Below are 17,654 nucleotides of genomic sequence, written 5' to 3' on the forward strand. Positions count from 1 at the left end.
CAGATGGAGATACCAAGGTGAGACTATCAGAGAAGGAAGAATGCTCTAGAGTTACACAGTTGTGTCATTTTTCTCTCTCTCTGGCCTTTTCACATAAACTTTATACACTGGGTAAGTTACTTAACTCTCTAGCCTCCATTTCTTCATCTGTATAGGGTTTGAATAACATTTACCATATAAGTTTATAGTAAGAAACAGGACTTGGATAGACGTAATCAAAATAGTTCGGACTAAATTCTGGTCCCACTGTTTAATAGAAATGTGACTTTAAATTTTTTTTAAAGATTTTATTTATTCATTCATGAGAGACACACAGAGAGAGAGGAACAGACATAGGCAGAGGGAGAAGCAGGCTCCATGCAGGGAGCCCGACGTGGGACTCGATCCGGGTCTCCAGGATCATACCCCGGGCTGAAGGCAGTGCTAAACCGCTGAGCCACCGGGGCTGCCCAGAAATGTGATTTTAAATCCAAGTTACTTAACCACTATCATGTTTAGTTTTCCTGTCTTCCAAATAAGGATAAGAAAAGCTAAATGGTTGTTTGTTGTAGAACTTAAATAATGGAGGTCTCAGAAGTACATCTCAAGTATTTAGGAACAATTGTTACTATTATCATGACATCTGTGTTCAAAGGAAATGGCATATTATAAACTTTTCTGTTCATTTAGTAGACCATTTCTGAAGAAATGAAGAAAGTGGTTTGCAGTCTTGGGAAGCACAATGAGCAACATATTCACAGTGAGCTCATGAGGCAAAAGAATGAACTGGAGACTATTGCCCAAACTGAGATTTTCAGCCAACGTGTAGTAGGAAACACTAGGTCAGGAACTTCGCAGTTGGTTAAAAGTTGATTCTGTTTATAGTTAAGGCAAAGTCTCTGGAGGGCTCTACGTGGCAAAGGAAGTGGGTACCAGCACTTGTTAAAACTTAGTGTGCTTTCACTCAGGCCCAATAAAACAGCAGATTCCAAATTTCTGGGAGCTAAAAGTTCTAATGCATTTACTATACTCCACCAAAGCAGGAGATGGAAATGTTTCACCGCATTTTTCTTTTGGAATTTCTCCTAAGGATTCCGGTCTGTCCAAGAGAACCTCATGCCAATGGCAGAACTGAAGAAATGGGGAACAGCAGAAATAAAAACACTAAAAATATTCCAGGGCTCCTCCTAACCAGACTGTGGTCCCAGGGCATGCAAGGAAGGGATTGTGATGAGAATCACAGATTTTCCAGTACCGAGTATGTTTTTGGCTGCAATGGTGTAGGCTGTGGCAACTTACCAGACAGCAGGAAATTCTGCGGTGGTTTGGGGCCTGGCAATTCATCAGTGTCTTATAAATGCTCAGAAGGCTCAACTTTCTCCTGAGGTTTCAAAACTATGCAGCTTTGACATGCTTCATATGAAACTGCCTAACTATGGTTATTTAATCTCCTTCCATAGACTTTTTAAGAACTCACAACCATTCTAACCATTAAAAAAAATAGCCCCACGTATTCATAGCAAAGCTGAGTTTTCTGTGAATGAGGTTTCAGCGATGTGGAGGGCACAACTTTGTAGGTGACATGACCAAATTGTGTGTGCGTGTGTGTGTGTGTGTGTGTGTGTTTAAAATACTATCTCTGCATTTTGTATTCATTATAATGATAGACATTTTACAGCTCAAGCAAGTTTGGGAAGCACCAATTTGTTCTCAAGGTTATTATCAACAGATGTTTTATTATTTTGATCATACACAAGTTGGTTTAAAGACCTGCTGTATATGGGGCACCCAACATAAAATAATCTGAAAGAATGAAAGAATGTTTCCACCATATGGTTTAGTCTGCATGTGGCTATAAATTGTGCATTATGGATGTGAACTGGGTTAATATTCAATTTCCTTTCTCAGGATTCCAAGAATGATACACAGCCTTCTAAGACTAATTCATTAATTCAATAACCCTGAGATTTAAAAGGTAACTGATTTCACAGTCAGTGCTGCCTTCATTTAATGTCATCACTCTTTGTTCCCCACTGAGCACAAATGGAGACTCTATGCCCAAGTTGAGAAACATCCCTTTGGGAACCAGAGGCTAGAATCCTTATATCAGCTGTTCAAATGCCAAGCTTTCCAAAGGGAAAATCCCCATGCTATGTGAAACAACACAGTCAGCCTTGACAATGAGTGGAAAGAGAGATACTGAAACTATAGAGCAAGTGGTTCTTTGTGAAATTTTAAATGTAAACCAATTTCACTTCAGATTTCTGATCCACCCCTTTCTAGCTGTGCGACCTTGGGTATGTCAATTTATCACTCAGTACCTCAGTTTGCAAGATAGTATGATAATTCAGAGAGTTCTAGCAAGGAGGATTACATAAGGTAACGCACTTAATGAATTTAATCACAAAGTTCAGATGTCCTTAATGTTTTCCTATATATTTGGGGGAAAAAAAAATCTCCTTCTTATTCAGAACAGACAGGTCTGAGTGATGCATAGGTTGCCCAGGGCAAGGAGAATATTGCATTTCAAATATATTCTCAGTGTTGGCAAAGGATTTGGTCAGTTCACGTAAGAACATCCTTGCAGGCATTGTGAAACGTGATAGACCACTCTGAAAAGCATGTGTCACAGTTTCTGTCAAAATAGCCCAGGCTAAAGACAGCTTGTCCCTAAAGTAACATGCTGGAAGAGAAGGTAGTTAAATAACACTGACATGAGTTTAATTCGGAAGCAGTAATAAATAGCCCTCACAAAATATTTTGTCACCTGCATATTTTATCATTGAATGCAGACACAGAGGAACATACCATAGATTAAGAAACATTCATTTTAATAACTGGTTGATGTAAAAGTCCAGGTTTTCATTTTACCATAGCAAAATGAGTATGAGAGTCTTTTTCTTTTTTTCAAGTTTATGTCATGGAATAGTTACACTGAACAAGAAGATGAGAAGCCTGATTAACGCTCTATGATCGCAGACCTCCCTGAAGTAATGACTTATTCAGCATATCTGTCTTCCCTACTAATACTAATAGTAATGAATTCTACTATTACTACTACTACTACTACTACTACTACTACTACTACTAAGCTCTCTGAAGGCAGAAGCTATCTCGTTCACCACCTATCGACAATATCTAATACACCGGCCACAGAAGAGGTGACCAGTTAATGACCATGGAGTGAACAAAGCATGGCTCCGGCACCACAGTGGGTAGTTGATGCATATCTGTGGAGGGAGAGGACATTTTAGTAGGAAAAGTAATAATCATTAGGAGCACTACCAAAGGAAGGCGGCCATGTGAGGAATAATTAAATGAATAGGAGAATTGTGGTAATTCTGCAGGAGAAAAGTCTCAAGGGAGAAAGTGAACTTTGATTTCTTTTTGAAATCATTAAAGGCCCATCAAATGAAGAGCAACTAGACCAGTAATAATAATGACTAGCTCCTGTATAGTACGCATTTGGGACAGACACTGTTTCAAGTACTTTTAGTACGAACTCATGTAGTCTGCATAATAACTTTCTAAGGCAGGAACTATTGTCACCCCTAGTTTACAGATGAGCATAGTGAGGCACAGCTGGGTTGACTTGCTCATAGTCACCAACTTGGTAGGTATTAAAACCACAATTTGATCAGGCTAAATGGCCATAAAATCCACACTTGAAACACTTTGCTTTACTGGTAAAATAGTTTGGTAGGAATTACTAGCAGATAATTCAAATCAATGTAAAAAACGTCTTTCATAGAGTAATGCTCAAATTTTGAAGTTTGAAGGGTTCCCTCTTACTGGAGGTGCAAGATAAAAACTTGGCTTGTAGAAATGCTTCTAAAGAGCCTTGATGTGTATGATTGTTGCTTTTAAAAATGTGAGTTTAAATAATTTGTGGTGATTTAAAATCTAATTTGGTATGAGAAAGTTTTCTTTTGATTTCAGCTTAGTTTGAGAAATTGGTGACCCATATTTTAATATTTTGAGTTTGTTTTACCTGAAGAAGAGTGCGATTCTTTGATATTAAAACAAAACCAAAAGTAAAACAGCAAGAGAAGAGAAAAAGGAGTGAGGCTGGAAGTTAGAGATATGAATTTTAGACTGGCTTTTGCTCTGTATTGAGTGACCTTGAGGAACCCATGAAAACACTTTCTGAGCCTTTGTTTCCTCATTTGCAAAATGAGGAGTGTCATGTTTTCTTTTCCTATTTCACAGAGCAGTTTGAAGGATGAAATCTCTGAAAAATAGTTTGAAAATAATGAACTGACATGAGAATATGATATAATATATTCATAATATTATAATATATGCATTGAACACATTATAATATATATAATCAAGTAATATATATCAAGTAATGAAACAATAACACTGCCTGGATAGTGGAATTTACAATCTCACCAATTTTTGCTTTAGAAAACATGGGTATATTTTCCTGAGGAACATTTCAAAGATACAATTGGAGCACTGCTTGAACTGGGTTTCCTTTTTTTTTTTTTTAATTAGAAGAATGCAAAATATGCAAGATGTGATGTCATTTTTGTTGTTGTTTTTCCTCCAGAATTGGGTTACATTACCAAGCTTTGAGCAGTTTAAGCAGATGCGGGGTGGGGGGGTGAGAGGGTGGTGGAGAGATGAGCCTGGCTTATTTCTCAAATATTAAGATATAATCCCAAATAAAAATAAATGCGTCTCTATTCACTGCTACTGTCTTTTGTTTTGTCTTTGTCTTTCTTTTGAAGCTGCTTTCAGCCTTTCAGAGCTAACCTAAGAGATTTTGCCTTAGGCTGAATGTTTCCTTTTGATAAATGTATAAGCCTTAAAGGCAGTCTGAATATATTACTGCTGGTCAGAGAATAAATGTTGTACTTCACAAAGTCTTTCATATTTTTCATGCTATGCAGTGGTACCACATAGTCATTGAAGAAATAGCAACCAGCTTTGCCATATGCCAGTTTTGTGATCATGGACAAATCTCTTTACTTCCTTGAACCACTGTCTGCCAATTGTAAAATAGAAACTCTACAACTAATGTAATGGCCTAATTGTTAAGAGATGTTATAACCACAATAGATTAGCATATAAGGTCCAAACTTTAATAGGTGATAGAGACTGATACACTTATTTTTGCCTCAGCTACTGCTACCACCACTAGAAACAGCACAGAGCATTGGCCCCAGCTTATAAAGAAGATACTATCTATCTACAGACACACATAAACACAGGAAAGAAGCATATGCATATTTATATTATAAAGTATATAATGTATAAGGTTTATATAAAATTTATACACGTTTGTGTATCATATATATGTGTGTGTATATAAATATATATATACACGCACACAATCAGGAGTAAAAAAAATGATCCTTATCCCGTATCTTTTGTCAGAAGACTAAATAATTCTTCCAGTGATTCAACTAGTGAGCTACTAGTTAATATAAAATCCCAAATAAAAAAGATTAAACCGAGAAACATTTTAGCCTTTGAGGATCTTGAAAAGAAGGTAGATACAATATGAACACAGATGACAATGAGAAAGCCCTGAGGTGATAAAGAGGATGGATAAGCCTACTGTAACTGAGAATTTGACAAAGCTGTTCAGAGGAGGTAATATATGAGCTGGGGTTTTAAGAAGAGCTTGTCAGGTAAAAACAGTAAGGAAGGGAAGAGAATTTTAGGATCAATAATGCCTGACTGGTGATCCTGAATTAAGTCCAAGGCGACATTCTTCTTAATGACTATATTTGTGTTGTTTTATTTATTCGGAGTCTATAATAAACTGAGCATTGTAAACTTTAAAACTAGATAATACATCACAGAGGTTCCGATGCCTATGACCATTTTCATAATACATGCATTCCATTGCTCCAAAGGATAGATTATGTGTAAGTTTAAAAATATGTCAAGCTCATTAAACTAAGTGGATAAAATATATACTTTTTAAAGCCACCAGTTATAACCATTTCTTAAATTCTCAAAATAACTTTCAGTTTTTCTACTATGTATCTTTATTTTGAGGTATTACTAGTGTTTTTGTTTCTTCTCCTGTATTTTTCCTTTTCCTTTCTCCCTGTTAAAGTCGTTTTTCACTGCAGGGAGGAGGTAAAGAGGAAAGTTGAAAGCAGAAGGGCTGCTTCCAAAGTGGTTTGAGTCAAGGTCTCAAGATATTGCTAAGACTGATCTTTACCCCATTTATCTAATCTGTCATTTAAAATGCTCCTTTATTCTAAAGCTGGAATCTTCTTATTGCCATAAATGGCTCCATACCACTATCCAAGCTATATAGAGTTCTTTACTTCATGCCTACGGAAGGGTGGTTTCTGTCCCAGAATCCTAACTAAAAGTCATAGGATTCCCTTAGATTGTACTGGATTGGTTTGCATACCCACCACCTGATGGAGGCCAGGGCAGTAAGATACACTAACTGCCCTAAATCAGTAAGAAAGTACCCTTGGAGTTAAGAGTCACCTTAGCTCTGGTCAAATCACCTGGGTTATGTGACCAAGGTAGATATCAGAACTAAAACGAATGATATCAGAACAAAATGAGTAGATAACCAACAAATGTCCAACCAAGATTGGAAAGGTATAGCAGAAACTGACAGACTGGAAGGGACAACTCAGAGAGAGGCAATGGATGTTGTGGCAGTTACTTGTGAGGAAAAAATGACTACTGCAGGTACAGGTTGTCTATCACTGTGTAAGAACATAGAACTATGGGATCTTTCTGAAGATGGCTGAAGTGACTGCTAGAGAAGCACTACAAATGACAGGTTACATTCACTGCCAGCCTGACAGTTGAGCTACTGAAACTGCATTTGCTGCTGCTTTAGCTACATCAGTAAGAGTTTGTTCAGATGCAAGTAGCAAAATACCCACTTTTTACCATTTCTCAAGATCTACTATTTTGTGACCCATGTCAGATTTCTGGGGACTTGTACTGTTGCTCTTTGGGTCTTTAATTTCCACTACCCTCAAGGTAATCCTCAACAGTCAGGGCACCCCTGAGTGACAGTTCTCCTTGCCAAGCTTTCTTAACCATCTGTATCTTGGTACAAGTCACAGAAATATATCTACTCTGCTTGTAAAACTCAACTCAGAAATGGTAGAGTTTTATCATTTCTGTGTAAGTCTTTCTATTGGGCATTTTGTTTAAAAGATGTTAGGTTTAGAAGCTCCACTACACTAGCATTAAATGTGCTTGTAATAATCAGGGGCTACATCAAAGAAAGATAGGGGTAATAATAGTATAACAAATGGTTCACAGAAGAGAATGTATTGGCCAGTTCAGATGATGTGATGGCATGGAGGCCAGACTAATGAACTAGAAGAGAGCACTTGTTAATACGCTGATAACAGAGGGTTTGTGAGGTGAAAGAAGGGAGATAATTCAGCCTGAAGCTTATAAAGAAAAATGGAGATGGCTGGAGTGAGCAGCTGAATTTCAGCTAAAAGTACTTTGTGCCGATTCATCTAAATGATGCCCTTTGAGGTATGTTTACCAGGAGCTCCTCAATCCTGAGCCTTTGGTGCTTACATTTTAAGAAAAGTTAGATTAACGACCCCTCAAATGTCTGTAAACTATATTTCTAGCAGTCGTTTTTTTTTTTTTTTTTTCCCTGAAATTTGAGTCCAGTAGTTAATGCTGCAAACTGTTTTCCAAATGTGCAAAGTTGGCTGGTTCCCAAATCAGAAAAGTTTCTTGACAGTAGAGACCTAAATTGATAGACCTGTCACCGGCCATTCTCTATACCTGCCACTTCTTTTTTTTTTTTTTTATTGCTCTTATTTCTGGGACTTGGAACACATCTTTAAAGGAGATGGTATGTGTAAACTTTGGGGTATTAAGGTTTACTGCAACCTGCCAACACTATTCTAGTGGAGAGCTTTGCTTTATGACCTTACCTTAGTGGGGAGAGACAAGACTAGAATTTAGGAAAGGTAAAGACAACCTAAGCAAGACAATCTAAGCAAGGCAACATTTATTTTGAGAAAAGGCTATGGCAGCATGGCCTACACAGTAACTTCAGCACAGTGATAGCTATACCACAACACCAAGATACATTTGTGTAAGTGCAAATGTTGTGGATGCCCAATATGGATCAGTTAAGTGTGGATGCCTGATATGAACAAGTTTGGCTAAGAAGAATTTAAGGGAAGACTCAAGTAGCCATTAGCTAGGGAGTGGTGTCTGGTTGCTTTTAGGACAGACTTAACATGGGAACTGGATGTTTCCAATTCTCTCTCTTTCCCCTCTTCTCTCTTTTATCCCCTCTCCCTCTTCTCTCTCTCATCCTCCCTCCTTCCCTTCATCCCTTTCTCATTTTCTGTCTCTGGCTTTCTCTGCTAGAAGCCTTCTTTTCTCAGATGAGCTAATTCCACACGGTAGGAGATGCCCAGCTCAACCACTCCTCTGCCACATATTTCACAGCTTTGCTACATGATTGTATGTGGCACCTCTCCATTCCCCACACTTTAGTGGGAAAAATCCTGAGGAGCACTTTTATTGGCTCAGTTTGGCTCAAGTGTCATCTCTTAAACTGTGCATCAAATCACTAAGAATATTTCCAAAATAAAGATTCCCCATGCTCCGCCCTCCCAAGGTTCTTCCTCATTTGGCATAGGGCCAGGCTCAGGTAGTAGTATTACTTTTCACTTGCTTACCAGGTAATTCCAATTAGTAGCTCTAGACCAATCACCTGTGGGATGGGTGCCACGACTGGCAGCTGTCCACAGAACAACATGGTTAGTACGGGGAGAGGAGCCATTCTCCAAAGGGAATGCTGCTCACATATCATATGTAGAGACTAGAAGTAGGGGCTATTAGAATACAAGAGTTCATGGACCTGTTAGGCAACTGGAGCAAATATCATAGCCTGCAGCTATTGAAAACAAAAGGATACACTGCAACTGCTTGTCTAGCCTGAAACTAAATTCTTAGCTAACAAAGGAGAGAGCTACAAATATCACTCTCTTATTCCAAAGGAGGTTATATTTGCAAACTGAAGAGCAGACTCTATTTATACACTCAATGTGTTTAAAGAATACACTGATAATTGGATATACGAACATTTTGGGGATCACTTAAGCAGCTTATCATTTACCACAAATATAGTCACAGGGGAAAAGAGGAAGCCTGCATTTGCTACTTGATTTAGACTCAGAATCATAGCCTGAAGTAGTGACACCTTAAAAAAAAGAAATGAGGTGTGTGTATACACTTTGTAGGAGCTAATCATATTGAACATCCAATGTGTTCCATGAACTTTTATGCATTCTACATATATTATTTCTACTTTTCACAATAATGCTGATAGATATTAGTATCTCATTCATTAAGGAGAAAACTAATGAGGCTTTAATAGGTTCAGTAACTTGCTCAAGGTCACACAGGAAGTGGCTGATCCTGGATTCAAAATAAGGTCTAAGTTCAAAGACTGCTGCTTTCCACTGCTTCTAGAAACCTACTCTTGTTCCACAAATCTTGTGATACTTCCCACAATGCCAACAAAAGTCGGATCTAAATTCATACATATTAAGTAAATATTTTTATTTATATCTAAATACACACTTATGTTTAAGTGCTTTCCATGCACATACAAATATACATGTGTATATATTATTTCAAACACACTTAAAACATACACCGATAATTAAGCATACATAAAATTTGGAATTCATTTAAGAAATGTACCGACTATTAAAAATTATTTAATTAGACTGGAATAAGACTGTATTAGAGCTGACCATATAAAAGCAGAAACCTCAGCAAATGTCATTGGGACTCGGCTTTTTACTCCTATTCCTATTAAATTAGTAAATGAATATAGCTGAAGAAAAAAAAATCAGAAATTTAGAAATCCAAGACTTCTACGTGATTTGAAGTAATATACCCTTAATTCCACTTGAATTTAGGAATTTTCATGAAGATGAAAAACACATTTGAGATAAACACATGTGACCTAAGTCTTTCAGACATTCAATGATTTACCTTGATAAATCTGGAAAGTCCATCAGACAACTTTAATGGGTCACTTCTTACCTGGCAGTTCACAAATACTATTTTCAAAATCCCCATGTTACCCACCTTATACTCAAAACTTGGTCCATCTATAGGAATTTGGAGGGTGTAATAAATCAGTCACTTTCCTCTGCCCTACAAATTGCTTATATTTGGGAAGATAGCTCAGATCCTTGAGGGCTTTTTGTTGTTGTTGTTATTTTTTAACATCAAAAGAATATCACTAACTCATCAGATAGAACATTCAAGTAGTATCACATGATCATACATTCTGCAGCTGTCAGGAAAGTAGTCCAATTTTTTTTTTTTTTTGGAGGCTGGGGACAGGGGTCAGAGGAGGTGGCAGATAGTCGTATAGTCACTTCAATATCTCTGCTAAATTGTAGTCATGCATGATGGTTAGGGTTATAAAGCCATGATGAATCTATTATCCATGCTGGGTAAACTAGCTTCTCTTGATAGAAGTCATACTGGAGGTACCTAACCTATTAATTTCATGCATGAATAATGGATAAATAACCCAGAGGCATAGACTTTATACTTAGCCACCTTTGTTAATGTCATCAGAACCCACAGTGACAGAAAGATTTGAAATATCACAGGTGGCCTTTTGCTGAAAGACCCAGACCGTGTTAATGAAAGGAATTTGTTGGATTATAATCTAGGTATCTTTGATTTTTCTGCTCTTTCTGACACTTTCTCATCTTACAGAACATTAGAATCTGTTCTTCCAACATTCTTAACATATTTTGAATAGTCTCCTTCTTCATCACCATTGGCAGAATTTAGCCACTAAATTACATGTCTTAAATGGCATACCTGCATTATCTCCTGAATCCTATGAAATGTATATACAATATCACAGCCAAGTAATCTTTTTAAAGCACATACATGATTATATTACTTTTTTAAAGATTTATTTATTTGAGAGAGAGAGAGAGTGTGTGTGAGCCAGAGAGGAGACAGAGAGCAGTAGACTCCCCACTGAGTGCACAGTCCCTCCTTCCCACTCCCTCTGCTGCCCATCCCTCAGTCTCGCCACAGCCCTCTGTTCTTTTGGGCCTCAGAACCCTGAAATCATGACCTGAACTGAAATCAAGAGTCACTTAACTTACTGAGCCACCCAGGTGTCCCAATTATGTTACTTTTCTATTTAAAATTATTCAAAAGGTCTCCATTCCCTTTGGGATAAAATTGGGATAAAATTTAAACTCCTCTCTATGTTACCTAAGGCACCTATATTCTCCAGCCTTCTCCCAACACTCTAACCTAGCCTCTCCCTCTGAGCCCTACCTCAGCTGGAGGTGCAGTCATTCTGGACTTGCAGTTCTTTGAGCATGTTATTTTTCCATGGGTCCTTGAACATTTGCATCTGCTGTTCCCTGAGGCCTTCTTCTTCCACTCCCTTTCCCATGACTTGCTCCCTCTCATCTTTCCTATGCCAGCTCAGGTATAAAGCTTCAGTGGAATACTTCATTCTGAGCCAGGTATCTACAGACTCTGTTATTCTTCGTGATTTTTGCCTATTTACTTCTCTATGTTTTCTACCATACTGTAAAATTCTAGGAAACAAGGACTATGCTCAGGACTTTGCTTGGAAAATGAATGTACGTTAGACATGTGTGGAATTCACTATGTGTGGCAAGTGGCCAAGGCACTAAGCAATGCTGCTGTAGGGGAGGAGTCATCAATTTGTTGTAAAATTGTTCATTGCCTTTTCTTTTTTATGTCATCATGGTAAAATAAGGAAAACTATAATAAAAATCCTCCTGTCAAGGAATTCATAGGTCAGTGGAAAAGATATATTTTATTCATCACTTAGTGTGAGAAGTTCTCTGCTTAGGTCAATTTATAAAGGGGACCTTGCCCAAGAGTGAAAATCAAGAAAAGATTCTTGGAGGAAATGACATTTGAACTTAATTTTGAGGACAATCTAACTCAGTGGTAATGAGTTTAGGTTCTAGTATCTGTTGGGCATGGGGCTGAATCCTAGTTCCATCCCTTGCTAACACCTAAGTTATTTAATTTCTGAGCCTCAATGTCCTAATATGTAAAATGGAGTTGGCAATACCCACTTCATAAAGGTGTTACTAAATGAATGTGATTAGTTTATTATTAAATTAAATGTTATAGAGATTAAATGTAGAAAAAGTGGAATTTGTAAGAGCACATAACTAGAACCATAACTTCATCATTGGATGTCTAACACTGAACAAAGTAACTGGAAAAAAAAAACTGATATGAGACAAGTTCTTGTTAGATTAATGAGACTTGTTAGATCATTGAGACTGGGAGGCTATGTTTTTAATAAGCTTCCTTCATGATCCTAATAAAGATCACTTAAGAGAATTATTATGTTAGCACAAAGGAAAAGTTAAGAATAACAACGATGCATGCTATCCTGAACCTTTATATTAACTCATTTAATCATCACAAAGACCCTAGGAGATAATTATAAATACTTTCACCTCATTTTCAAGTGTGGAAATTGAAGCACAGAAAGGTTAAGTATTCAGCCCAACCAACCCAACCAGGAAGTGATAGAGGCAAGATTCAGATGCAGGCCATGTGTCTCTACCTCACTGGATTTGCAGTCGTAGAGCAATGGCATAATTCATTCATATACCAAATATTCACTGAGTATATATTTTCCAGACAATGTTCTAGGCAAATTGGATACAGAAGTGAGTATATATTTACATATAGCATATATTTAGAGAAGGAGACAGATAGTAACAAAATGAGCAACAAATAAATTAATAATATAAATTTCAGATACTGGTAAGTGCAATTAAAAAAGTAATAAAGCTATGAAAGCGGAAAAAGAAAGTGTAATGGGGATGCTGGTACTAATTTAAATGGGGTGCACAAGGGAGACTTTTCTGAGACATTTGAGCAGATATTTAAATGATGAAAAGAGCAAGCCATTTAAAGATCCAAGGGGAGATTATTGCAGGAAATAGAATAGCATATAAGAAGACTCTGAGGTAGGGAAAGCCTGTCTTTTTGGAGGAATGACAAGAAAGTATGTGTAAAATGTTCTAGTAGTTGGTGGTTAGGACATAAAGTCAGAGAAGCAGGGGTCAGACCGTATAAGGTCTTATAGGTGATGATAATGAGTGTAATTATTGCCTCCTGGAAGGTTTTAAGAATAAAAGTGGTATAATTTGGTTTATATTTTGGAAAAGATTACTCTGGCTACTTTTAGCAGTGGGCAAAAGTGGAAACTACTACAGTAGTACAGGCACGGGAATGATATTAGTTTGGACTAGAATTCAGCAGAGTCGGTGATAAAATTTGATTGATTCTGAAATATATTTTCATGGTCGCACCGGTAGGACTTGCTCTGGATGTCAAGGGAAAAAGAGCAATTAAGTGAGACTCCTAGAGGAGTTTTTTTGGGGGGGCTGAATAATAAGGAAAATGATAGAACCAATTAGCTAAGATGAGGAATATTAGGGTAGAAGCAGCTTTTGCCCTGAGGGTAGGGAGTACAGGGAAATCATGAATTCTGTTAGTAACATATTAAGTTTAGAAGACCCTCTTGATATTCAGCAGAGAGGCCAACCGGACAGTTAGTTGCATACATCTGGAATGCAGAATAGAGGTCATAATTTAGATTTGAGAATTGTCAGCTGATGGTTGGTATTTAAAACCATAGGTCTGGATGAGATCACTAGGGAATGAGGAGAGACTGAGAAGAGGTCTGTGCATTGGGTTTCTGGAATGCTCCAACATTTAGAGGAGGAGCCAGCAAGGAGACCAAGACAGGGTACCAGGGAGGTCATGAACAAACAGGAGAAACAGTCTGTTCTGCAAGGCAAGGAATTATCATCTTGAAGGAAGGAGCCAGTGATAGCTGCATCAAATGCTACTGAGAAGTTAGAATGAAGAACTGATGCTTGGATTTAGCAAATGGAACTGGTCAAGACTTTAATGAAGATGATTTTAGGACTACTGAGGGGATGAAAAACATGAACTAGGTTAAAATAAGAAAATGAAGTAGTAAAGTGGGATGATTGAAAATAGACAACTTTTCTAGATTTTTGGTAAAGAAAAATAGAATTATGAAACAATAACAGGAGGGGAACATTGAGGCAAATGACATTTTGTTTTGTTTTGTCCTATATTACTGCATTGCTAGAGGACTTTTTTTTCTTTTTTAATGAGAGATATTATATCATGTCTGCATTAAATTTATCCAGGAGAAAAAGAGAAGGAGAGAGAGAGAGAGAGAGAGACTGATTTTGTAGGAGAGACAGAGAGGAGAAAACTGCAGAAGCAGAGTCCTTAAATGGACAAGAGGTTACAGAGTGCAGGTCACAAGTGAAGGTCACAAGTGAAGGGCTGGCCTCACAAAGGAGCAGGGAACATTCTTCCCCTGTAAAGGGAGATCACACTTGCAGACTTGGAGGTAGGAAAGTGAGGTGATATTCCTATGACTGCTTGGATTTTTCTCAAGGACACAGGAAGAGAGATCAAGAGCTGAAAATGAGGATGAAGGGGGGGGGGGCGGTATTTGAGACTTGAGGAGAGCAAATAAGTTGTGAATCTGTTGTTCCAGAGAATGAGAAAATGATTTTTCTAAAGAAATATATAAGAATTGGAAGGATGTTTTGAAGGTTCACTCGAAATCAATAGCTATAAATTTAAAGTGAGATGAATGAGGGCTTCTCTAAATCCATTCAATTGCCCAGGTGGTGACTTGGAGGGCTGAGGCTTTGCTGGATGAGCACGGAAAGGAAGTGAGGAGAAGAAATGTTGAAAGCCTATGAGAGGGAGACTGTGGAGTATGGGGGGGGGGGGCCATAAGAAAGGTGAAAATGGGAGGAGAATGGTAAAATCAGTGATTCAAGGTCCCAATGGGAGTTGAACAAATTTTCGAGGGGGAATACTACAATAAATGATAAGAACATAGAAGAGGTGGTGTTCAGCAAAGATAATAGGCGATGGATGTTTGGGGGCGGGTGTAGTTCAGGGCAGTGGTAAGTTTCAGAGTGTGACTGAGAACCTGAGGGCAGGAGGTGAGATGACTTGCCAGATCTTGAAGCAAGGGAGCATCAGAACACAGCCTAGAACACACAGTTGTTTCACTCCCACCATATGTTCTACCTCACACCAAAGTGAGCTTCAATCTTCTGACCTATAAAACCAGGTTAACAACATGGTGTCATATTAAGATGGTGGGGGGTGGGGAGAGAAGGTTTGGCTCCCTGACTGTGAGATCAGCACAGCCAAACAGGGTCATACATTTAAGAAGGGTCACGTGGCATTTAATGCCCAGTTCTTGCCATCTTTTTGATTTTTAGCCAATTTTAAGCAAGGGCCTTGCATCTTCATTTCCCACTGTACTCCGCAAATTATATATGCCAGTCCTAAAGAAAAGATTACTGATTTAGTAGAAGAAATGTGTTCTCTTTTTTCATTTGGGCTAATTTTCCATAAGCCTCATTTTTTCTCCATTTAGCATGCCATTAAAATTTAACCAAAGTTCATAATGGAAGTTTTAAAGAACACATCTGTCAAACACTTAGCTTTTAATGTAAATTTCCTTTTAAAACCACTCATGCTCAATAAAAATTAGGTTGAGAATGAAAAATTTCTAACTCAGGAAAGTGAATAATCAGTAAACTTAAAAGGAATATAAACTTAAGTTCAGGTCTAGAGTCTGAATTCATACTTGATGATATAGCTTAGAAAAATACTTACATTTTTCTTTCTTATTATAAATGGGTTATGTGTTTATTATGGAATGTTTAGCAAAAAGATGAATGGTTAGCAAACAAAAAGAAGAAACTAAAAATTATAAAAAATAACAAGTGTTAACATTTTGGTGTATATCCTTTCAGGCTTTATGTATATACTTAAGAATGCAAATTATGCATACTGGTACTTATGGGGTTGTATTTACATACCATTATAAAATTTATGTTTTTAATTTAATAAGAACCTCATTAGGCCTTCCATTTTATATTTAAATATTCCTAAAAATACCATTATAATATAATTTAATATAATTTTCTATTATTTGGACATATAATAATGTCTTATAAAACACTTGTCCTTTTCAGTTTTCATTATTATAAACAATACTAATATGAACATTCTTTATGTCTGTATATTTTGTAAGTATAATTTGAGTCAAAAAAACTGTGCCCATTTTAAAGCTTCTGATTCATTTTTCCAATTTGCTTTTTTGTGGTTATAACAATTTCTAGGGTCACTCCATAGCAGTGAATATTAACCTTCCTTTTTGATTTTGCCAACTGGACACACAAAAACCATTTAGGATCATTGTTTTCTTTGTTTATTAATGAACAAATTTTCATATGTTATTGGCCTTTTCTTTTTTGATGAATGTCCTGTTTTGGTCATATTTTTTTTCTAGGTGGTTTTTGGCCTTTCTCTTGCTGTTTTCTAAAATACCTTTATAGATTCGGGTTGTTACACAGAATTTTGCTAATTTGTCAAAGCCTTGCCAAGTCCCTAATAACATATTTGTAGAGATCTGCAGGATTGCTGTGTTTTTCTCCAAAGGGATGGCTTTAAAATGCGTCACCTTTTTTTTTTAAGATTTTATTTATTTATTAATGAGAGACACGGAAAGAGAGAAAGAGGCAAAGACATGGGTAGAGGGAGAAGCAGGCTCCATGCAGGGAGCCTGATGCAGGACTCAATCCCGGGTCCCCAGGATCAGGTGCTAAACCGCTGAGCCACCCAGGGATCCCCCATCAATTAGTTTTTTTAAATTAAAAATGCATGCATGAATATGGTAGTCATGAGATAGCAATAATATTATATAAGTGAAAATATTTTGTAATGTATCTAAAACTGTATCACAAAACATTAATAATGAAAATAATAGGAAAAAGTGCTATACTAGCTCATTGAATATTTCTCTCTCATTCATCTCTCCAAATCTTGGCAATGCAATTTACACATGGAATATTCTGATAATTTGGTTTGTCTCTGTAACCTCCATTGCAAACATTTCATTAATATTTTTATTTTGAAACCTGTTGGAAACTTCCAAGGTAAAACACACAATTGTGTGATCTCACAAAATAATGCATTAGGATGCAGAATGTCAAATGCAAGATTGAGGTTTTGGATTATTGGATTTTTCTTACCCTTTCCAGTGTAATTTCTTCAAACTCATATTCAATTTCTGTCCCATTGACCTGTAAATAGGAAAAAAGAATGATTAAATACATATTAAGGGGGAAATGGCTGTGTTTTTAACAATAAGTTTCATTCTGGCTATGAATAAAACCATACTTTCTTAATGTTTGTGATCGTGTTTTCATCCAAATAAAATATAATCTAAGCTATTCTAAAATATATGAGTGAAACTTTATAAAAAATAATCAAAGCTTATTGCATTCCTCAGAATGGTGATATTTGAGAAGGTGATATTTGGGGCCGAGGGAACAACACAAAATATGCATTGTGAGGTTACAAAGAATAAACTACCTAGGGGCAATGTTACAGGTACAAGGGAAATAATTTCCTAATATCCTTTACAATTTCCATGAGTGAACACTAAAATATGACCTTAATAAGTCAGTAGAAAAGGCAGCACAATGCTATGTCATATTTTTCCAAAAAAATAGCGTTCAGAATAACTGTGTCAGATAAGAAATGCCTTTTCTTTATTG

The 17,654-nt window shown here is 36.9% G+C and overlaps 1 protein-coding gene across 30 annotated transcripts in view; it reads right to left on the minus strand.

Annotated features, from left to right (window-relative positions):
• DLG2 (discs large MAGUK scaffold protein 2) overlaps positions 1–17,654 on the minus strand; it is a 1,979,996-nt gene that overhangs the window by 631,584 nt on the left and 1,330,758 nt on the right. For all 30 annotated transcript variants that reach the window (XM_077867259.1, XM_077867261.1, XM_077867262.1 and 27 more), the window contains one exon: positions 17,127–17,177. In XM_077867259.1, coding sequence (XP_077723385.1) covers positions 17,127–17,177 — 51 coding nt within the window. The remainder of the gene's footprint in view (positions 1–17,126; positions 17,178–17,654) is intronic.

Source organism: Canis aureus, chromosome 23 (genome assembly GCF_053574225.1).
Source record: "Canis aureus isolate CA01 chromosome 23, VMU_Caureus_v.1.0, whole genome shotgun sequence".
In the NCBI taxonomy this organism is placed as follows: domain Eukaryota; kingdom Metazoa; phylum Chordata; class Mammalia; order Carnivora; family Canidae; genus Canis; species Canis aureus.